This window comes from Dendrobates tinctorius, unplaced genomic scaffold (genome assembly GCF_039654945.1).
Source record: "Dendrobates tinctorius isolate UK_male_01 unplaced genomic scaffold, ASM3965494v1 ptg000001l, whole genome shotgun sequence".
Classification (NCBI taxonomy): Eukaryota; Metazoa; Chordata; class Amphibia; order Anura; family Dendrobatidae; genus Dendrobates; species Dendrobates tinctorius.
The window spans coordinates 16,441,958-16,466,537 of NW_027361669.1; the positions used below are offsets into that span (position 1 = coordinate 16,441,958).

Here is a 24,580-nt window from a genome sequence, read left to right on the forward strand (position 1 = left end):
CTTTCAAAAGGACAACTTTACTGTATTTGTTTCAAAGCACATCCAAGTTTTTCACAGCATTAATCACATGTTCCACATTACACATCTCTTCCTCTTTCCCTGTACATCTCTCAGTCACACAGCACATACCCGGGCCGGACCGCCTCATTCGCTTCCTCAGCATCCTCCCAGTTTAGCTCTGACATGGTTAGACACTCCTCTGCCTGTTTCTCCCCAGACATAAGATCATCTGTTCCCGAAGTCAGTTGCCAAATGGCGAGTGATCTGCCCTTCTGTCTCCTGCGGTGACACAGCATCCTCCCCGTCCAAACTTGCTGCATCTGGAAGTTCCCTCAGCCGTTTCACCCTGGATCTGAGAGCATCAACCCATGCGATAAGTTGCCACATATTGGAGCCACCTGCGTCCTCGTGTTGCCACTGTTTCTGCCTTAAGCATCTGTTCCAACGCTGCTGTGATCCTCTGCTGTTCTGGCCTGTAGCTATGGATGGCTGGGCTTCTCCTTTAAACATTGCGTGGTCACTGCTACAATTCTGGGCACTTAGGTCCGTGCTATAATTCTGGGCACTTAAGCCTGTGCAGGCGGTTTGGGCACCGTGGTCCGTCTGTCTCCTATCTGGAAGTCCTCCCTTTCTTAGCTGCAGTTGACCCCTCCTAAATTAACTAGTTCATATCTATGTACCTGTCTCTATAGTATCTTAACATGCCCCCTCTAGTGGATGAACTAAGAACTGCACTTTCCCTTCATAACTATATACATATATATGGCAGTACATTTAACAGCATAAGGAACATCACATTATAATCAGGACGTATTCAAGGCATCAATATACATACAGCAACATATACATTTAAATACCAAATGAATGGAGCATTACACGGTGCCGGTACACCCCTTTCATCCCCCTATCTTTAATTATGGTCATCCCTGACCATAGCCCGAGTAAACTTTATTCTGTACATATTATACTCCACGCAGGGAAACAAACACATTTTACATGAGACAGAAATATTCCATTGGCTCACTATGAGCCAAGTCCTTATGCCGCCGCATAAGAGTCCATGCTCTTAAAACGAAATGCCTGGCTCACAGTCCTCCAGGTTGGGTCCATAGTAAGGTCCATTGTTCCTGGGAAGAGGTCTTCCCCCTTCCTTTGTGAAACGTACGGTTCCATATATTAAGACCAAACATTTATAAGCATGAGACCTTTTCCTTAGGGCAACAGTCCTCAAAAGGAGGAAGCCGTCCCCCTTCCTTTAGAGTGGCACTGCCTTTAATTATTAAACATCATGTGCATTGTCTGTCTGGAGAACAGTTTATTACAACAGTACACACAGTCCCAGGGCAAGTTCCTGCTTTCCAGCAGAAAGGGTGCAACAGACGTGTCCTTTGTGACCCGGTCTGGTCACATTACGCCGATCCTTGGGGTGATCAGAGCTCCTTTGCCAGCAGGGATGTGGAACAGTCCCGTAATATTGACTTCCTCATGGTGCAACAAGCACAATTTTTATATAGCAGAGCTTGTTTTTTTTTTCTTCTTACAATTCAATGGCACGTGTCCCATGCTGCATTGTCCCCTTTAGGACTCCATGTCCGGTTTCAGGCTTCTGCAGCCACAGGTGTCGCTGTTTGCCAGGAGACAGCAGAGGTAGTGTGGGTCTGAGATCCAGAAGGGGCATAGGGCACTGAACATTCCCGACCCAGGCCCGCATGAAGTTCTTTTTCTTCCTGCGTACACAGGGTTACTGCCACCGCAAAGTAATCCCTGGGATAGTCTTCTTTGTAAAAGGAGATCCAGTCCCCTTCCACTAGGGATCTCCCAAATTTCAGAGGCGGCATTTACATATATTTTATCGTTAGTCCCAACTTCCCTTATGAAGCTGTACCCCTAATTAATGTTGGTGTGAATGCTGTAATGCTGTAGATAAGCCCCCGATGTAACCTGAAAGAGAAGAAAAATGAGTTATATTATACTTGTTTTTCTTCTTTTTCAGGATACATCGGGGGCTTATCTACAGCTTACAGAATGCTATAGAAAAGCCCCTGATGGCAGTGTCGGCAGCTGATAGACAAAAAAATAGGTGACAGATTCCCTTTAAGATTCTGTTCCAAGTCTGCTGTGATTCTCCGCTGCTCTGGCCTGTAGCTATGGATGGCTGGGCTACTCCCTTAAACGTTGCGTTGTCACTACAATTCTGGGCACTTAAACCCGTGAAGCGGTTTGGGCACCGTGGCCCGTCTGTCTCCTATCAAGAAGTCCTCCCTATCTTAGTTGCAGTTGACCCCTCCTAAATTAACTAGTTCCTAACTATGTACCTGTCTATGAAGTATAATAACATGCCCTCCTCTAGTGGCTGAACTAAGCACTGCACTTTCCCTTCATAACTATATACATATATACAGTATATGGCAGTACATTTATCAGCATAAGGAACATTACATTATAATCAGGACATATTAAAGGCATCAATATACATACAGCAACATATACATTTAAATACCAAAGGAGTGGAGCATTACACGGTCCCGGTACAACCCTTACACTAGGGATACTATTGAGAGAAATAGCGCAATAGTGCATTATCCAGTGTAAGTATATGGATTTAAAAGTAATACACTCACCAGATGGAGGCTGTAAGGAGCATGGAGGATTCGCTGCTGCAGAACCAGATCCACGAGGGACCGATGCAGAAGATGCAGGATAGGAAAAATGTGGTCAAACAATCCGCGCTGTGAATCACTATAAAGGATTATTATTACAGTGGTCGAATAAAGACCACTGTAATAATGACCCTTACACTAGAACATAAGTACACATGTCCTCAAGTGATGTAATGAGACCAGACAATATATTGCCATGTGTAAAGATAAAATATAAATATTTAGATTATAAAAGAGAAAAAAAAGGATTAAAAATTATATCAAGATTATGGAACTTGAAGAAACGCATGAGCATGGGAGTAAATAACAAAAGGTAATTATACTAGCATTCTCAAATAATAACCACTAACCATGAGTGGAGAGAGAAAGACCAAGGAAGAAAAAATTCTGACCTTGGACGCAATAGTTCCTCCAAGGTCAGATCCCCCGCTTATTAACTAGTTAAATCCCGCTGTCAAACTGTGACAGCGGGCTTTGACTATCGCTCTCTGCAGCGGGTCCGGAAATACGCGCATCGCCGACCCGTCACGTGATCGGGGGTCAGCGATGCATTGCCATAACAACCAGAGGTCTCCTCGAGACCTCTATGGTTGTTGATGAGGCATTGCTATGAGCGCCACCCAGTGGTCGATCGAGTTGTGTATGATTCTAGCCTCCCATGGAGGCTACTGAAGCATGCCAAAATTTTTAAAAAAATGAAAAAAAAGTTTAAATCACCCCCCTTTTGTCCCATTCAAAATAAAATAAAAAAAAAAAAAATCACACATACACATATTAGGTATCGCCACGTTCAGAATCACCCAATCTACCAATAAAAAAAAGGATTAACCCGATCGGTAGACTGCGTAGCAGGAAAAAAAGTCAAAACGCCAGAGTTACGCTTTTTTGGTCGCCGTGACATTGCATTAAAATGCAATAACGGGCGATCAAAAGATTGTATCTGCACATAAATGGTATCCTTAAAAACAGCTTGGCATGCAAAAAATAAGCCCTCACCCAATCCCAGATCACGAAAAATGAAACCGCTACGGGTATGGAAAAATGGCGCAGTTTTATTTTTTTAGCAAACTTTGGACTTTTTTTTTACCACTTAGATCAGGGGTCTCAAACTCGGCAGAGTAAATGGGCCGCACATAAAAAAAATTTAAGCTGATGGGCCGCATTCCTTTCAAACTTAATACAGTCACAATTGATAGCGGTATCTAAGGGGTTAAACGGCCGCGATTGGCGCTAATACCAATCATGGCCGTTCAATAGGTTGTCAACTGTGATGTACAGCTTACCTCAGCAGATGTTAGTGTCAGCTCTGCATGTGAGCCGGCGCTATCATCTCGCTATACACGCACAGCCACAGTCACCTGCAAAATCCAGCAATGGGGGAAAGTCACACCTCCGCTCTCTGCGCACTGGCGTGATGTCATTACACAGCGCCAGAGGGATGTCATCATGCAGGGCCACAGCCACTACGGAGCGGTGCACTCCTCCTCTCTTCTAGCGTGAGCAGTGGCGTAACTACAAAGTTATGGGCCCTGGTGCGAACTTTCAAATGGGGTCCCCCCATGCCAAAATACACACACACACATCTCTGCTCCTCACACTTCGTACACACGTGGCTCCGCTCCGTCCACCTCGTACACACGCGGCTCCGCACACCTCGTACACACGTGGCTCCGCTCCGTACACTTCGTAAACAAACACGCGGCTCCGCTCCGTACACTTCGTAAACAAACACGCGGCTCCGCTCCGTACACCTCGTAAACACGCGGCTCCGCTCCATACACCTCGTAAACACGCGGCTCCACTCCGTACACCTTGTAAACACACCGTACACATGCAGCTCTGCTCCGTACACACACATCTCCGCTCTGTACACCTCGTACACGCACATCTCCGCTCCGTACAACTCGCACACACGCGCATCTCCACTCCTTCACCTTATACACACGCGGCTCCGCTCCGTACACACGCGCCTCTGCTATATCCACCCTGTAAACCCCTCCTGAACCCACACAGAAACATTACCTCATCCAGCACCATGGCAACCAGCAGCGTCTTGCAGAGGCCCCTAATCATATGACCACTGAGTCCTCCCCTCCTGTGACCTCATCCCAGGTCCTGTGCACACAGAACACACAGCCATCGTGCTCTCCTGAATACATGCTTTCCCCTTTCTACCTGCCTCAGGGAGTGAGCCATGTGGTGCACCGCGGGCCGCAGATGACTGCATCAGGGGCCGCACGTTTGAGACCTCTGACTTACATAAAGAAAAGAGCCTGGACATGTTTGGTGTCTATGAACTCGTAATGACCTGTAGAATCATATTGGCAGATCAGTTTCAGCATTTAGTGAACCTAGCAAAAAAGCCAAACAAAAATCAAGTGTGGGATTGCATTTTTTTTTATAATTTCACCGCACTTGGAATTTTTTTCCCGTTTTCGAGTACCAGACATGCTAAAACCAATGATGTTATTCAAAAGTACAACTTGTCAAGCAAAAAATAAGCCCTCACATTGAGGGAAAAATAAAAAAGTTATGGATCTGGGAAGAAGGGGAGCAAAAAACGAAAACACCAAAACCGAGAAAAGCTGGGGTCATTAAGCGGATATACAGCTCTGGCAAAAACCTAAGAGACCACTGAAAATTTTGCAGTGATCTGATTTTTCTCTTTATAGGTACATTTTTGATCAAAATGTAAACTGCTCTTTTATTCTATAAACTACTGACAACATGGCTTCGAATTTCCAAGCACTAAATTTTCTATTTATTTTCAGAAAATGAGAAATGGTCAAATTAACAAAAAAAAGGTAGTGCTTGCAGACCTCAAATAATGCTAAGAAAACAAATTCATAATCATTTAGAAACAATAATAATGTTTTAATGCAGGAAAAGTTCAGAAATCAATATTTTGTGGAATAAACATGACTTTTTAATTTCAGCTTCATGCGTCTTGGCATGCTTTCCATCAGTCTTTCACACTGCTTTTTGGGTGAACTTATGCCACTCCTAGTGCAAAAATTTAATCAGTTTTTCTTTGTTTGATGGCTTGTGACTATCCATCTTCCTCTTGATTACATTCCAGAGGTTTTCAATGGGGTTCAGGTCTGGAGATTGGGCTGGCCATGACAGGGATTTGATGTGGTGGTCCTTCATCCACACATTGATTGACCTAGCTGTGTGGCATGGCGCATTGTCCTGCTGGAAAAACCAGTTCTCAGAGTTGGGGAACATTGCCTGAGCAGAAGGAATCAACTGTTTTTCCAGGATAACCTTGTATTCGGTGTGATTCATACGTCCTTCGCAAAGATTAACCTGCCCAATTCCAGCCATCATCACCGATCCTCCACCAAATTTCACAGTGGGTGCAAGGCACTGTGGCTTGTATGCCTCTCCAGATCTCCGTCTAACCATTAGACGACCAGGTGTCGGTCAAAGCAGAAAATTAGACTCATCAGAGATTACCTTACTCCAGTCCTCTATGGTCCAATCCTTATGGTATTTGGCAAACTGCAGCCTGTCTCTCATTTGCTTCTCATTGATGAAAGGCTTTTTTTTAGCTTTACATGAGTTGAGCCCTGCCTCTAGGAGCCGGTTACGAACTGTTCTTGCCGTGCACTTCACCCCAGCTGCCATTCCTTTTGAAGGTCACTTGATAACATCCTACGGTTGCTGAGTGACATTCAAATAAGATGACGGTCATCTCGGTCAGTGGAGAGTCATTTTCGCCCTCTGCCGGTCTGTAGCTTCGTTGTCCCCAATGTCTGCTGATTAACGTTGTTGTAATGGACTGCCGTCTTAGAAATTTTAAGGATGGAGGCAACATGACGCTCACTGTATCCCTCTACTAGTAAAGCCAGAATTGAGCCCTTCTTTTCCTCACTCAGACTTTTCTTTTCAACTCCTTTGGCATGGTTAAGTTATTTTTTTTATTCCTATTTCTTTTGGGATATTACTAGCACTTGTTTTGCCATACAGCTTGTCCTATTGCAAGAGGATTGTAAACAGCACAGCAGGGTTTTTTTTTTTAATACTTTCCTTCCTTAAATAAGATTTGGTTCAGGTGATCACCTAAATCAGAAGCACATTAAGAATGAGGTGTACTCTGGTTGGAATTCAACTGACACTGGAATGGCTGTTAGACGTGTAGCAAAGCTGATTTTTATAAAACTGTGCAGTGGTCTCAATTTGTCAGAGCTGTGTGTGTGTGTGTGTGTGATATATATATATATATATATATATATATATATATATTTACACAGTATATATAAAATTTTTACATTTTAAAAATTACAAAAAGGAAAATGTACTGATGCAAAAGTTTAAGATTTGTGTTTAGATATCTTTGACCAAGGTTTCAGACCTTAAAGGGAGTTTGTAACCCCATTTTAGCCCTATCAGCTGCCGGCACCGCCATCAGGGGCTTACCTACAGCATTCTGTAATGCTGTAGATAAGCCCCCAGATGTAACCTGAAAGAGAAGAAAAACAAATTAAATTATACTCACCCTGACGTCCGGTCCAATGGGGGTCGCGGTCCGGCGCCTCCCATCTTCATACGATGCCGTCCTCCTTACTTCTGACGCGGCTCCGGCGCAGGCTTATTTTATCTGCCCTGTTGAGGGCAGAGTAAAGTACTGCAGTGCGCAGGCGCCGGGAAAGGTCAGAGAGGTCCGGCGCCTGCGCACTGCAGTACTTTACTCTGCCCTCAACAAGGCAGATAAAGTACGCCTGTGTAGGAGCCGCGGCAGAAGTAAGAAGGAGGACGGCATTGTATGAAGATGGGAGTCACCGGACCGCGACACCCACCGCACCCGACCCCCAGTGAGTATAATCTAACTTCTCCAGCGAGACTCTAGGAGTGCTGAACGCCTATGGAGAAAAACCCGCACACCAGAAGACTTCATCCACTTCAAATTTATGTTAAGAACCTACAACTCTGCCCTTCACCTCGCCAAACAGACCTACTTCACCACCCTGATCTCCTCACTAGCCAACAACCCCAAGAAACTTTTTGACACCTTTCACTCCCTCCTCAGGCCAAAAACACAAGCCCGTATCACTGACATTTGTGCTGATGACCTGGCCTCCCACTTTACAGAAGAAAGAGATAATATCCGTCAGGAAATCTGCTCCCAACCACCAAGTGCTGTGACTCCCATCCCTTCCTGCATCTCCCCTGTCTCACTTTCCACATTTGATCCCATCACAGAAGAAGTCTCCAGACTCCTCTCTTCTTCTCGTCCGACTACATGCACTACCGATCCCATTCCCTCACATCTCCTCCAGTCTCTCTCTCCAGTTGTCACAACCCACCTAACTACAATCTTTAATCTCTCCCTCTCCTCGGTCATTTTCCCATCCTCCTTCAAACACGCCATCGTTACTCCATTACTAAAGAAACCCGCTCTCGACCCATCCTGCACAAACTACAGACCAGTCTCCAATCTCCTTCATCTCTAAACTTTTGGAGCGCCTTGTCTACTCCCGCCTTACCCGCTACCTCTCCACTCACTCCGTTCTAGACCCTTCACAGTCTGGCTTCCGCCCCCTACATTCGACTGAAACTGCACTCAAAGTGACCAATGACCTTCTGACAGCAAAACGTAATAGTCACCACTCTGCTCATTCTTCTTGACCTATCTGCAGCTTTCGATACTGTTGACCACCATCTCCTACTCTCTAGGCTCCAGTCACTAGGCATTAAGGACACTGCTCTCTCCTGGTTCTCTTCCTATCTCTCTGACCGCTCCTTCAGTGTTTTGTTCTCTGGCTCCACTTCATCTCCTCTTCCTGTCGGGGTACCTCAGGGCTCAGTCCTTGGCCCCCTTCTCTCTCTACACAGCCCCGATTGGACAGACCATCAGCAGATTTGGCTTTCAGTACCCTCTTTATGCTGATGACACACAACTATACACGTCATTCCCCGACCTTACCCCCTCTGTACTACAGAACGCCAGTGACTATCTGTCCGCAGTCTCCAATATCATGTCCACTCTATCTGAAACTCAACCTCTCCAAAACTTAACTTCTTATGCTCCCACCGTCTACTAACCTCCCTAAATCTGATATTTCCCTCTCCGTGAGTGGCACCACAATAACAACCCGGCCGCAGGCGCGCTGTCTAGGTGTTATGTGTGACACCAATCTTTCCTTCACATCCCATATACAATCTATTGCCCGCTCTTGCCGCTTACACCTAAAGAATATCTCTAGAATCCGCCCTTTTCTCACCATGGAAACGACAAAAACCCTCACTGTAGCACTGATCCACTCCCGGCTGGATTACTGCAACGCTCTATTTATTGGCCTCCCCGTCACTCTACTATCCCCTCTCCAGTCCATACTTAATGCAGCAGCCAGTTGTCCATCTGGCTAATCGGTACTCGGACGTGTCCGCTCTTCGTCAGTCATTACACTGGCTGCCCATTCATTATAGGATCCACTTCAAAGTACTTGTTCTCACCCACAAAGCTCTACACGGTGCGGCACCCCCCTACATATCCTCCCTCATTTCTGTCTATCGGCCTAGCCGATCGCTGCGCTCTGCAAACGACTTTCAACTAACCTCTGCACTAATCCATACCTCCCACTCCCGACTCCAAGACTTCTCCCGTGCTGTTCCTATCCTCTGGAATGCTCTACCCCAAGAAATTAGGACTAACCACAATTTGCACAGTTTTAGGTGCTCCCTCAAAACACATTTGTTCAGAGCGGCTTATCACGTTCACTAATCAAAGTCATTGTATGTGTAAGGGTGCGTGTGTAGCCCACTCACTATCTCCATCCATCTTTCACTCCCTCAAGATGGCTGGACCATCACTATAAATACATCATTGTAAATACACCCCTGTACTCTGTATCTCCCCCACCTCATTGTAGATTGTAAGGTCTCACGAGCAGGGTCATCTTATTTCGTCTTATTTTGCTTTAATTATTGTATTGTTAATGTTGTTACTTATGACTTGTGTTTTGAAACTGTTAAACTGTAAAGCGCTGCGGAATATGTTGGCGCTATATAAAGATTATTATTATTAACTTGTTTTTCTTATCTTTCAGGTTACATTGGTGGGGGCTTATCTACAGCATTACAGAATGCTGTAGATAAGCCCCTGATGGGGGTGTCTGCAGCTGATAGAGCTAAAATAGGGTGACAGATTCCCTTTAATTAGCCTGTTAAGATTATGGCTTCACTATCATCGCTAGGAAAGGCCAGATTATGCAATTTTCCTAGCTTTATAAAAACCCAGCCTCCTTTACCCTTGTGCCAAAAAAAACAACAGCCATGGGTTCTACTAGACAGCTGCCCAACTCTCTGAAAATGCTGGAGACCCACAAAGCACGAGCAGGCTCTAAGTACATAGCAAAGCAGTTTTCAAATTGTGCCTTCCTCAGTTCAAAATATTATTACGAAATGGCAGTTAACAGGCACAGTGGACGTAAAGATAAGGTCTTGAAGACCAAGCAAAATTTCAGTGAGCTACTTGTAGGATTTCTACAGAGGCAAATCAGAACCCCCGTTTGACTGCAAAAGACCTTCCGAAAGATTTAGCAGACTCTGGAATTGTGGAACAGAGACACCTATAGAAGAAGAAAGCCACTCCTGCGTCATAAAATTCAGCATCAGAAGTATGCAAAAGAACATCTAAACAATCCTGATGCATTTTAGAAATATCATGTGGACCAATGAGGTTAAAATAGAACTCTTTGGAGGAAATAAAAGGCAGGCACAGAATTTCAGGAAAAGAATATCTTGTCAACCATTAAGCATGGGGGTGGATCAATCTTGCTTTGGGGTTGTGTTGCAGCCAATGACATGGGGAACATTTCATGGGTAGAGGGAAGAAGGGATTCAGTTAAATTTCAACAAATTCTTGATGCAAACAAAACACCATCTGTAAAAAAGCTGAAGCTGAAAAGAGGATGGTTTCTACAAATGGATAATGATTCTAAACACTTAAAAATTCAAAATAGACTACATAAAAAAGCACAAGTTGAAGGTTTTACAATGGCCCTCACAGTCCCCTATTCATCATAGAAAAGCTGTGGCTAGACCTCAAAATAGAAGTGCATGCAAGACGACCCAGGAATCTCACAGAAGTGGAAGTATTTCCCAAGAAAGAACGGATGGCTACAAGAAGTGTTTACAAACTGTGATACTTTCAGAAGGGGTTGCTTCTAGGTACTAATCATGCAGGGTACCCATTTTCCTTTTTGTAATTTTTAAAATGTAAAAGATTATTTATATATATATATATATATATATATATATATATAATCTCCTAAAATACAAATGAAATGTGTTATATTAAACTTTAGACCTTTTAGAAATCATTTAATCTTCACCTTGCATAATTGTTCACAATAACAGTAATTTTAACAAGGAGTGCTCAAACTTTTACATGCCACTGTATGGAGCTGACCTGTGCTTGCAATTGACCACTTTGTTAAGCTTGGTGCTGTATTCCTGTACTGGTGGTGGCTCTGGTGTTGCATTCACTTACTGACCTTGATAAATAAAAATGACAGACCACAAGGCTGAAACAGTATAACATCATATATTACATGTGGGTGCAGATGAAAAGAAAACCAACACAATCAGCCCATGGAAAATCAGTGTAGGACACACTGTAATCAATAAGCAGCAAAAGGAAATCAGTGCATAGATGTCCAAGGTATGATAAAATCACAAATCTTTATTAGATAACACAGGTAGAAAAGCACAAACAATGATAAACAAAGGGTGACACAAGCAGAAGCAGAGCAAAGGGGTATACAGTGTCAAAAACCTCACTCTGACCCTTATCGTGAGTAAACACCTGGTGGTAAAGATAAATAAGTATCCAAGTATAAACACCCAATATATAACAGGCAGACCAGTGAAAAGCAGTAAGGGGTAAAATCCCCAGCTGGACAGCCATATAATCAGGGGTGAAGTTACAAAGACACAAAAGCAAGGTAAACATACCAGGAGGGGAGAGACACTGAATCCCAAGCTCAGCTGACCCCGACGTACGTTTCGGAAATGATCTTCCTTCCTCAGGGACTGAGGAAGGAAGATCATTTCCGAAACGTACGTCGGGGTCAGCTGAGCTTGGGATTCAGATTTACTGACCTTGTACACACGTAGTAATCCATGACTGGTCAGAAGACATGCTAGCTCTAAACTTGGAATTTATAGAAGGCTTTGGAGAGTTTCTGCTCCAAAACTCAGTAAACTCTGCTCTAAAACTCAAAACTATGTTCTGGTGATGTATTCATGCAAGTACCTATTTACATTTTTTGTGGCCCTCCAGAGTGGTTCAGTGTAAGGGTACCGTTACACCTAGCGATGCACCAGCATTCCCGACTAGCGATATGACGCGGTCAGGATCGCTGGTGCATTGCTAGGTGGTCGCTAGTGAGCTGCCACTCAGGCAGATCTCACTAGCGACATCGCTGGGGACGGGGGTCGCTACTTACCTGTCAGACGCGGCGATCCTGCGTCCTCCCGCCCGGCTCCACGCGTCGCTCGTCGTCACAGCAGGAAGCGCCGCAGGAAGTGACCGACGAGAAATGATCCAGCAGCTTCTCGCGCGATCAGCGATAACCAGCGGGGGAGCCGGTCGGAGGTAAGTATCACATGCAGCGATATCGCTAGTAATATCGCTGCAACGTCACAAAATCGGTGACTTTGCAGCGATATTGCTAGCGATATCGCAGTGTGTAACGGGGGCTTTACAATGTGTGCTGCTCACTACTCTCAAATGTATGTAATCCAATTAATTCCCAACATCTAGAGAGGCCAAACACAATCTTTAGGCTGGCCTATCAGTGTCTCTTAATTAGCCCGTCCTGTTATTCCTCAGAATTCATCTCTTTGGGCTGGGACTACATGATCACATGGTGAAGATCACCATACGCAGCTACATCGTGGCATAATGTAGGCGATCGGGATCACATTGCATCCTGTAAGGTCCAGTGACAAGTAAATCATGAGAAAATTTAACCAGGCCCGGCTTCCCGCGACGTGCTGTCCGGTGGCTCGCCCGCTTACTCACGTTACGCAGCACTCAGTGATTGGGGTCGCATTTTCTGGTAATTAAGTAATTTTGCCCACACTGATTGCCCTTTATCGCTATACGCCCACATTTGGATAGGTAAGCGGCTCGAGTGCGGCTTTGTGTGCATGATGCCACATGCCAGTACCCCCCCCACTCACCATTCTTATGCCCACGTCTGGTATTGTGAAGTGCTGGGGAATGCTAGGACTATGAATTGTGAGGTAAAACCTGGGCAGGAGAAGCCCGGCTTCTTAGTAAAGAGATTAATATGGGGTGTATGGGGCCAGGTCGGTGCCCACCTCCCTCACACGGGCCAGACTGGTGCCCTCCACCTCCCTCACACGGTCCAGACCGCCGGCCGGTGCCCTCCACCTCCCCCCTCACACGGGCCAGGCCGGTGCCCTCCACCTCCCTCACACGGGCCAGGCCGGTACCCTCCACCTCCCTCACACGGGCCAGGCCGGTACCCTCCACCTCCCTCACACGGGCCAGGCCGGTACCCTCCACCTCCCTCACACGGGCCAGGCCGGTGCCCACCTCCCCCCTCACACGGGCCAGGCCGGTGCCCACCTCCCCCCTCACACGGGCCAGGCCGGTGCCCTCCACCTCCCTCACACGGGCCAGGCCGGTACCCTCCACCTCCCTCACACGGGCCAGGCCGGTGCCCTCCACCTCCCTCACACGGGCCAGGCCGGTGCCCTCCACCTCCCTCACACGGGCCAGGCCGGTGCCCTCCACCTCCCCCCTCACACGGCCCAGGCCGGTGCCCTCCACCTCCCCCCTCACACGGCCCAGGCCGATGCCCTCCACCTGCCTCACACGGCCCAGGCCGGTGCCCACCTCCCCCCTCACACGGGCCAGGCCGGTGCCCTCCACCTCCCTCACACGGGCCAGGCCGGTGCCCTCCACCTCCCCCCTCACACGGCCCAGGCCGGTACCCTCCACCTCCCCCCTCACACGGCCCAGGCCGGTGCCCTCCACCTCCCTCACACGGCCCAGGCCGGTGCCCTCCACCTCCCCCCTCACACGGCCCAGGCCGGTGCCCTCCACCTCCCCCCTCACACGGCCCAGGCCGGTGCCCTCCACCTCCCCCCTCACACGGCCCAGGCCGGTGCCCTCCACCTCCCCCCTCACACGGCCCAGGCCGGTGCCCTCCACCTCCCCCCTCACACGGCCCAGGCCGGTGCCCTCCACCTCCCCCCTCACACGGCCCAGGCCGGTGCCCTCCACCTCCCCCCTCACACGGCCCAGGCCGGTGCCCTCCACCTCCCCCCTCACACGGCCCAGGCCGGTGCCCTCCACCTCCCCCCTCACACGGCCCAGGCCGGTGCCCTCCACCTCCCCCCTCACACGGCCCAGGCCGATGCCCTCCACCTCCCCCCTCACACAGGCCAGGCCGAGCCGGGGCTGCCACCATTGTCCTTGCATTGAAATGGAGGATTTTGAAATTTGAAAGAATCCCTCGTTCCCGCCTGATTCTGTTGTGTTCCCCGATGACGTCACACGTATGGCCTCACCCACGACTCTCTCAGCCAATCATCATCATTATCCCGGAGTCTCCGCTCCTTTCAGGAAGCTTCGTGATAACGGAATATTGGGGTATTCAATGCCCAACCAAGCTTAGAGACAGGAGCCTCGGCTGTGCGGGCTCCCGGGCCTGTAGGGGACCGGTACTACGGCCACCGGGCTTGTCAGGAGCAGCGGGCACAGCATGAGTGGGTGTGTGACGTGTGGGCGTGTCCGGGGCGGAGCCAGCTACCTGCTTGCTCTTAGCTACATTGTGTAGGAAAACAGTGACCAGCCCCCTGGCTCTAGGCTGACGGGCCCAGGTCTCCGGGACTCGCAGTGTCTGTGGCGGGCGGCCTCGGAGCTCCGCAGCTTACTGTCCACACGACGCGGCCGGAGTGCAGGAAGAAGCTGGGTAGGCCCGGGCAGTGACCGCGCCAGATCTCCGTCCAGCCCGGCGATGGAGCAGCTGCCCACCAACCTGCAGGTCCTGCTCCAGGCGGCCGAGTATGTGGAGCGCAGGGAGAGAGGTAAGGAGAAAGGCTGGGGCACAGCTCCGCTCATGTCCTCCCCTCCCCCTGTTTACTTCACTATGGAGGGCGGATAACATGACACAGCTGATGGTCGAGACTATGGCAGCCCTTTGTGTGCCCATCCTCCTGCCCCCAGCACACACCTGTCAGTAGTGAGGCCTGTGCCACCATCAAGCCCAGAGCTGGCATAGGCCACAATGGCTCCATCTTCACCAGGCAGAGCTAATTCCATGGAGATTATGTATCACCAGATGAGATGGGCAACGCATCCTGGGGGCTGCCCCCTCCTCCGATCACTGCTGCCAGGCAGCATCATATGGCACATGCCCCCTCCTGTGTGCCCTGATCACTGCTGCCAGGGACCATCAGATGGCACATGCCCCCCCCCGTGTGCCCTGATCACTGCTGCCAGGCAGCATCATATGGCACATGTCCCCTCCTGTGTGCCCTGATCACTGCTGCCAGGGACCATCAGATGGCACATGCCCCCCCCCCCCCGTGTGCCCTGATCACTGCTGCCAGGCAGCATCATATGGCACATGTCCCCCCCTGTGTGCCCTGATCACTGCTGCCAGGGACCATCAGATGGCACATGCCCCCCCCCCGTGTGCCCTGATCACTGCTGCCAGGCAGCATCATGTGGCACATGCCCCCTCCTGTGTGCCCTGATCACTGCTGCCAAGGACCATCAGATGGCACATGCCCCCCCCCGTGTGCCCTGATTACTGCTGCCAGGCACCATTATATGGCACACGCCCCCCACTCCCCATGAGCCTTGATCACTTCTGCCAGGGACCATCAGATGTCACATGCCCCCCCCCCTCATATGTGGCCTGATCACTGCTGCCAGGGACCATCACATGGCACCCCCCCCCAAGTGTGCCCTGATTACTGCAGCTAAAGAGAACCATCAGATGTCACATTCCTCCCCCCCCTCCTCCTGTGTGGCCTGATTACTGCTGCCAGGGACCATCATATGGCTCATGCCTCTCTCCCTCCTGTCTACCCTAATCACTGCTGCCAGGGAACATCATATGGCACATGCTCCCCCCTCCTGTGTGGCCTGATCACTGCTGCCAGGGACCATCATATGGCATATGCCCCTTCTTCCTGTGTGGCCTGATCAATGCTGCCTGGGACCATCATATGGCATATGCTCCCTCCTCCTGTGTGGCCTGATCACTGCTGCCAGGGACTATCGTATGGCACATGCCACCCTCCTCCTGTGTGACCTGATCACTGCTGCCAGGGATCATCATACGGCACATGCCCGACCTCCTGTATGCCCTGATCACTGCTGCCGGGGACCATCATATGGCACATGCCCCCCTTCTGTGTATGGTTTGATTACTGCTGCCAGGGACCATCATATGGCACATGCCCCCTCCTGTGTAGCCTGATAACTGCTGCCAGGGACGATCAGATGGCACATGCCCCCCTTCCTGTGTGTGGTTTGATTACTGCTGCCAGGGGCCATCAGATGGCACATGTCCCCCCCCTCCTGTGTGGTGTGATTACTACTGCCAGGGACCATCATATGGCTCATGCCTCTTCTCCTATGTAACATAGTATTTAAAGGGAATCTGTCACCTATTTTTTTGCATATAAGATGCGGCCGCCATCAGGGGCTTATCTACAGCATTACAGAATGCTGTAGATAAGCCCCCGATGTAACCTGAAAGAGAAGAAAAGCGAGTTATATTATACATAAATAACTGTCAAATGTAAAGGGTCTCAGAACAGGAAATCATATGAAAAAACCCTAACAACGATACTTTATTATTAAAAGACCAAAGGTCACACCACAGAGTGAACAGAACAAAAAAACAACAAAAAAACGTGTCCAATCAGTACCCAAATAAAAACATGTAATGGGGGTTACCTAGGAGTCCCTATTATCGTCTAAGGCTCAATCCTTCCTTGCCGCGGAGGTTGGCACCCTAGGGGGAGCGTTGTGGCGCCCCCGCTCAACGATGGCTGTCCCTGTGGACCCTGATGTACCCTACAGCCCCTGGGGATCCCTTCCCCGATGCTAAGGGGGCCCCTATCAATAGACAGAGATCAACTGTGTTAAAGAGGACCCTAATCCCCAAATACAATTAAAAATCAAAAGGAACACATTTCTGTACTGGCATTAAGGTGATGGCATATCAGTGACACGAGTCAAGTAGATACAACAGATACAATAGATAAAGTCCACAGCATATAGAATATCATTAACCTGAGGTTAAATCAAAATGGCACAAAAATGCAACCTCCACAGATGATCAATCACTCAGTAGCCAAAGATTAGATGTATAGTGACCAATGCATGCCACCTGACTGGAGAAACAGTGCCAATGAATAAATAGTTCAAACCCTCAGTGATCAAATGCTGCAGATACTCATCGTGTCAAACGCCTTCTGCCATATACGTGAAGCGCTTCTAATCTTTGGCTACTGAGTGATTGATCATCTGTGGAGGTTGCATTTTTGTGCCATTTTGATTTAACCTCAGGTTAATGATATTCTATATGCTGTGGACTTTATCTATTGTATCTGTTGTATCTACTTGACTCGTGTCACTGATATGCCATCACCTTAATGCCAGTACAGAAATGTGTTCCTTTTGATTTTTAATTGTATTTGGGGATTAGGGTCCTCTTTAACACAGTTGATCTCTGTCTATTGATAGGGGCCCCCTTAGCATCGGGGAAGGGATCCCCAGGGGCTGTAGGGTACATCAGGGTCCACAGGGACAGCCATCGTTGAGCGGGGGCGCCACAACGCTCCCCCTAGGGTGCCAACCTCCGCGGCAAGGAAGGATTGAGCCTTAGACGATAATAGGGACTCCTAGGTAACCCCCATTACATGTTTTTATTTGGGTACTGATTGGACACGTTTTTTTGTTGTTTTTTTGTTCTGTTCACTCTGTGGTGTGACCTTTGGTCTTTTAATAATAAAGTATCGTTGTTAGGGTTTTTTCATATGATTTCCTTATATTATACATACCCAGGGGTGGTTCGGTCCGGCGCCTCCCATCTTCTAGCGATGACGTCCTCTTCTTTGCTTCCCGTTGCGGCTCCGGCGCAGGCGCACTGCTCTGCCCTGTTGAGGGCAGAGCAGAGTACTGCAGTGCGCAGGCGCCGGGCCCGGACTGCTCCTGGGTGAGTATAATATAACTCGTTTTTCTTCTTTTTCAGGTTACATCGGGGGCTTATCTACAGCATTACAGAATGCTGTAGATAAGCCCCTGATGGCGGTGGCCACATCTTATATACGAAAAAATAGGTGACAGATTCCCTTTAAGGTTGAGGAAGACTTTAAGTCCATCTAGTTCAACCCATAGCCTAACATGTTGATCCTGAGGAAGGCAAAAAAACCATGCGGCAAACACTAAGCTCCATATTGGGAGGAAAAAAATTCCTTTCCGACTCCACATACGGCAATCAGACTAGTTCCCTGGATCAACGCCCTATCAAGGAATCTAGTGTATATACCCTGTAATATTATACTTTTCAGGAAAGGCATCCAGGCCCTTCTTAAATTTTAGTAGGGAATCACTCATTACAACATCATATGGCAGAGAGTTCCATAGTCTCACTGCTCTTACAGTAAAGAATCCGCGTCTGTGAGTATGCTTAAACCTTCCTTCCTCCAGACGTAGAGGATGCCCTCTTGTCCCCATCACAGGTCTAAGAGTGAAAAGATCATTAGAAAGGTCTTTGTACTGTCCCCGCATATATTTATACATTATAATAAGATCACCCTGAAGCCTTCGATTTTCCAAACGAAATAACCCCAAGTGTAATAACCTGTCTTGTTATTGCAGACCCCCTAGTTCCCTAATAACCTTGGTCGCTCTTCTCTGCACCCGCTCCAGTTCAGCTATGTCTTTCTTATACACCGGAGACCAGAACTGTACACAGTATTCTAAGTGTGGTCACACTAGTGACTTATATAGAGGCAAAATTATGTTCTCCTCATGAGCATCTATGCCTCTTTTAATGCATCCCATTATTTTATTTGCCTTTGCAGCAGCTGCCTGACACTGGCCACTAAATGTGAGTTTGTCGTCCACCCATACACCCAGGTCTTTTTCAGTGACGGTTTTGTCCAGTGTTTTACAATTAAGCACATAATTATACATCTTGTTTGTTCTACCCAAGTACATGACCTTACATTTATCCTCATTAAAGCTCATTTGCCATTTATCAGCCCAAGCTTCTAGTTTATATAAATCTTCCTGTAATATAAAATTGTCCTCCTCTGTATTGATTACCCTGCAGAGTTTAGTGTCATCTGCAAATATTGAAACTCTACTCTCTATGCCCCCTACAAGGTCATTAATAAATATGTTAAAAAGAAGCGGGCCCAATACTGACCCCTGTGGTACCCCACTGCTAACCGTGACCCAGTCCAAGTGTGCTCCATTAATAACCACCCTTTGTTTTCTATCCCTGTGCCGCCTCTTAACCCACTTACACATATATTCGCCTTTCCCCATTGTTCTCATTTTATGTATCACCCTTTTGTGTGGCACCGTATCAAAATCTTTTGAAAAGTCCATGTACACCTCGTCCACTGCATTTCCTTAGTCCAGTCCGGAACTTACCTCTTCATAAAAGATTAGTCTGACAGGAACGGTCCCTCGTAAACCCATGTTGATATTGGGTCATAAGGTTATTCTTCTCCAGATACTCCAGTATAGTATCTCTTAGAAAACCCTCCAGGATTTTACCCGCAGTTGAGGTTAAGCTCACTTGCCTATAATTTCCAAGTTCAGTTTTTGTTCCCATTTTGAATATTGGCACCACACTTGCTATACGCCAGTCCTGTGGTACAGACCCTGTTGTTATGGTATCTTTAACCCCTTTACCCCCAAGGGAGGTTTGCACGTTCATGACCGGGCCAATTTTTACAATTCTGACCACTGTCCCTTTATGAGGTAATAACTGTGAAACGCTTCCATGGATCCCACTGATTCTGACATTGTTTTCTTGTGACATGTTGTACTTCATGGTAGTGGTAAAATTTCATTCATATGACTTGCGTTTATTTGTGGGAAAAAAACGGAAATTTGGCAAAAATTTTGAAAATTTCGCAATTTTCCAATGTTGAATTTTTATGCCCTTAAATCACAGAGATATGGCACACAGAAAACTTAAGTAACATTTCCCACATGTTTACTTTACATCAGCACAATTTTGGAACCAATATTTTTTTTTGTTAGGAAGTTATAAGGGTTAAAAGTTGACCAGCGATTTCTCATTTTTGCAACACCATTTTTTTTTTACAGACCACATCACATTTGAAGTCACTTTGAGGGGTCTATATGATAGAAAATACCCAAAAGTTAAACCATACTAAAAACTGCACCCCTCAAGGTGCTCAAAACCACATTCAAGAAGTTTATTAACCATTCAGGTGCTTCACAGGAATTTTTGAATGTTTTAAAAAAAAAAATAATAATAATGAACATTTAACCTTTTTTTCACAAAAAAATTACTTCAGGTCCAATTTTTTTTATTTTACCAAGGGTAATAGGAGAAATTGGACTGCAGAAGCTATTGTGCAATTTGTCCTGAGTACGCTGATACCTGATATGTGGAGGGGAACCACTGTTTCGGCACATGGCAGAGCTCAGAAGGGAAGGAGCGCCGTTTGACTTTTTCAATGCAAAATTGGCTGGAATTCAGATCGGACGCCATGTCACGTTTGGAGAGCCCCTGATGTGCCTAAACAGTGGAAACCCCCCACAAGTGACCCCATTTTGGAAACTAGACCCCCCTCAAGGAACTTATCTAGATATGTGGTGAGAACTTTGAACCCACAAGGGCTTCACAGAAGTTTATAATGTACAGCCGTACAAAAATGATCTTTTCACCCCCAATTTTTATTTTCCCAAGGGTAACAGGACCCTAAAAGTTATTGTGCAATTTGTCCTGAGTACGCTGATGCCCCACATGTGGGGGTAAACCACTATTTGGGCACATGGCAGAGCTCGGAAGGGAAGCAGCGCCATTTGACTTTTTTGGCTGGAATTGGGATTGGACGCCGCGCCGCGTTTGGAAAGCCCCTGATGTGTCTAAACAGTGGAAACCCCCCACAAATGACACCATTTTGGATACTAGACCCCCCAAGGAACTTATCTAGATGTGTGGTGAGCACTTTGAACCCCCAAGGGCTTCACAGAAGTTTATAACGCCCGGGCGTGAAAATAAAAAAATCATATTTTTTCCACAAACTTGATCTTTTAGTCCACAATTTTTTTATTTTCCCAAGGGTAACAGGCGAAATTGGACCCCAAAAGTTGTTGGCCAATTAGTCCTGAGTACGCTGATATCCCATTTGTGGGAGAAAACTACTGTATGGGGACATGTCGGGGCTCGGAAGGGAAGTAGTGATGTTTTGGAATGCAGACTTTGATGGAATGGTCTGCGGGTGTCATGTCGCGTTTGGAGAACCTCTGATGTGCGTAAACTGTTGAAACCTCCCCACAAATGACCCCATTTTGGAAACTAGACCCCCCACGGAACTTATCTAGATGTGTGGTGAGCACTTTGAACCCTCAAGTGCTTCACAGAAGTTTATAACGCCCGGGCGTGAAAATAAAAAAAATCATATTTTTTTTCCACAAAAATGATATTTTAAGGAATATTTTTTTTTTTAAACTTTATTACACTGTCCCAGGGGGGGACATCACTGTCATGTGTGAGATCGCTGATCTGACAGATCAGCGATCTGACACAGGCACTGCAGCAGGCTTCCTCATGCCTGCGCTCTGCAGGCAGTGAGGAAGCCGGCTCCCTGCAGGCCCCCGAAGGTCCCCGCCGCCATATTGGATCTGGGGACCTGCAGTGAAGGAGGCCCCCGGAGCAGCGCAACACATAGCTGCTGCGGGGGTCTCAGGGAAGCACGGAGGGAGCCCCCTCCCTGCCGATGCTTCCCTAAACCCCCCGGTACACTGCGATCGTGTTTGATCGCAGTGTGCCAGGGGTTAACGTGCCGGGGGCGGTCCGTGACACATAGTGCCGGTTGTCAGCTATGATAATCAGCTGACACCCGGCCACGATCAGCGGCGCTTCCCCTGTGAGCGCCGCTGATCGCTATGACATACTATCCAGTCCATGGGCATAGGGGCCTGGGTCCCATGGATGGGATAGTACGTTAGATGTCAGGAAGGGGTTAAAGATCTAATATATAATTACCTTGTAATGTCTTCACATCCTGTTCCGTCCAGATGTGTCCTGATCCCAGAATTCCAAGCGGCAGAAGTTCACCGACCACCATATTGGGACACCCAAGTGATGGGTGTCTCAATATGGAAACTGCTGATTGTACTAGCCTCTTGCGCGTATCACCAGCGGAACACCGTTGCGAATACGCCGCCGCCGGAATCAGCCGAATGATTCACTGACCGCCGCTATCGTTGTACAGGAGGAGTGCATGCGCAGTTTTAATGTGACCTCTGCTATGTCTGCACAAAGATGGTGACGGTCTGATTTGCTGCGCCTGCGCGAATTCCGCGCAATGAATCATTTAGTTGATCCCGGCGGAAGATGCGTGACGTGTCTACAGGCCGAGGAAGCCGGTCACATTAAAGGGGGTTTTCCCACAAACGAAAGTTTATTTTAAAAATTGTCTGTGTCTGACCGTGTACGGAGCACCCCACATCTCCTGGGCAGGGGAGGAAGCAAAAGACAATACTTTCATTACAGCAGGGGATCACAGAGGATTCATGTTGTGAGGTAAAATATTTCACTGACTGTTTTTAAACAATATTTTACCTCACAAAATGTATCCTCTGCGATCTCCTGCTGTAATGTCAGTATTGTCTTTTGCTTCCTCCCCTGGCCAGGAGCTGTGGTATGTTCTGTACATGGTCAGACACAGGGGTAAGTGAGATAGAGCACGGGGGAGACAGCTCATATGGGACAGCACAGGAAGGAGAGAGACAGCAGGCAAGGGGGATAGCACATGGAGTAGACAGGTCAAAAAAGAGAGCACAGACAGGAGAAGTCAGCACATGGGGAAAGAGAGAGTGGATAGGTGGGTGACTACATGGGGAAGGGGGAGATTCTCAATGCTGCAAAGCCTGCCCCACCGTGACATTACCGCCCTCCCGATGAGATAGCATCGGGCCTCCATCGAGTAACTTATAAACAGTGGATATCTGGTGACAGATGGACTTTGACACTATTTCTTAAAGTGCAGAGGACTTTGTAAAGCGTTTACCAGCTCATGGCCCTTAAAGAGTTAATTCGAAACCCAAACGTGCATTTCAGTTAATAACTCTTTAAAAACTAATAACTTTTGTAATTCAAGTCATGGTATAATTCCCTACCGTTCATTCTGTACTGCAACTTAGGGTCGTCACTTCCTTTGACAATTCGAATGAGAATCCCAGTGCATGATGGGATACTAAAACAAATCGTCATCTGCTGTCACTCCTCTTTCTGCCCTGAAACGAAGCGTCATCGAAGGGGAGGGGGCGGAGACATCCCGACACACCCTTTACTTTGTCGCCGCCCTGAAGCAAAGCCTGATCAGTGACGCTCTTTTCAGGAGCTGCACCCTGCGGTGTCTCCCCCAACGCCCTGTCCGTTCTGCTGTCTGCTTGGCTGAATAGTTATAAGCTGGCTGTACTTACAGTCAGAAATATAATACAGAAGTGCAGTTATCTCTACTTACTTCATGATTCAATAGCTGTTCAGTTGTTCCAAAAATAATTGATTTCATTAATAAAAGTAAACAAAAATCTGATAGGAGGAGCCAAACCCCATACAGGCCGGACATCCTCGGACACAAGGAAACAGCCATTGTTAGTAAGAGACTGGACAAGACTGGTTCACGCAGTAGGCGGGACAGATAGATGAGAAAAGCTCATTGTAAAGAGGTACTATTAATTAAGACTAGTTCATATTGTTTTATTTTATAGCTTGATGATTTAACTACTGTACTTTTCTTTTTAAAAAGGTGAAAAAGGACACATCTAGTGATGTAATAATAATAAAAAAAAAATTGTTACATATATATTTAAAAAGGTGTTAAAAAAAATCAATATTTTTATGTAACATTAAACATACCTTATATACTCGTGTATAAGTTGAGTTTTTCAGCACATTTTTTGTGTGCTGAAAACTCCCCCCTCGGCTTATACGTTAATCATTGTCTCAGAAAGCCAGCGGCGGAGCAGCGGGTCACAGGAGGCAGGAGTTGGCGGCTGCGGCTAAAGACTGTCCCGCTGCTAAAGAGAAATGAATATTCATTTCTCTGTAATAGCACACAGAGCCAGCCGCCGTTTGCCAGCACGCATCCTACTCGCCTTCCTGCGTGCCCTCGCTGCATCTCGTTGATTCCGGAGCGCGATCACGTGGCCCCGCTCATTACGGTAATGAATATTCACGCCTCTCCACTCCCATAGGAGTGGAGTGAATGACCTGGTGCAATTTTACAGTTGGTGCATGTGTCTTTTTCGCATAGTAAGTCTATCTAATACATGGTATTCATGGGATGCACAGCATATTATAGTGGATGGATAAGTATTCTTTTGGTGACATGGTGAGTTACTGATCCTCTCATTACAGAAGCAGAACACGGATATGCTTCCATATTACCCTGTGATACTGCTGCACCTGGCAGGAGAAAACGGCAGAGGACCACCAGCAACCCGGACAGTGTTAGGTAAGATGGCAGTCAGCAGCTGTTCAACATAATCTACATCCAATGGAAAATACTGGTAGAAACAATTACATTGTTGTTCCCATTATGTTCAGGATGGGCAAGCAGAAGAGACAAGCCTATCGGGTATTTAGCTGGCCACATAGTAAGATTGTAGTATTACCCCAGTTCATCTGTTTCAG

General features: G+C 47.3%; 1 protein-coding gene and 1 long non-coding RNA gene across 2 annotated transcripts in view; one reads left to right on the forward strand and one right to left on the reverse strand.

Moving 5' to 3' along the window:
• On the reverse strand, window positions 1–15,066 carry LOC141084346 (uncharacterized). Its single transcript, XR_012230987.1, has 2 exons — window positions 14,879–15,066; window positions 1–1,941 (listed from the first exon to the last, which is right to left on the reverse strand). It is a non-coding gene; the product is annotated as an uncharacterized lncRNA (long non-coding RNA).
• The window catches only part of MXD3 (MAX dimerization protein 3), a 22,214-nt gene continuing 11,891 nt past the window's right edge, over window positions 14,258–24,580 (forward strand). The window contains exons 1-2 of the mRNA XM_073568946.1: window positions 14,258–14,732; window positions 24,305–24,401. Of these exons, the coding sequence (XP_073425047.1) occupies window positions 14,663–14,732; window positions 24,305–24,401 (167 nt within the window). The 5' untranslated portion in view covers window positions 14,258–14,662. The remainder of the gene's footprint in view (window positions 14,733–24,304; window positions 24,402–24,580) is intronic.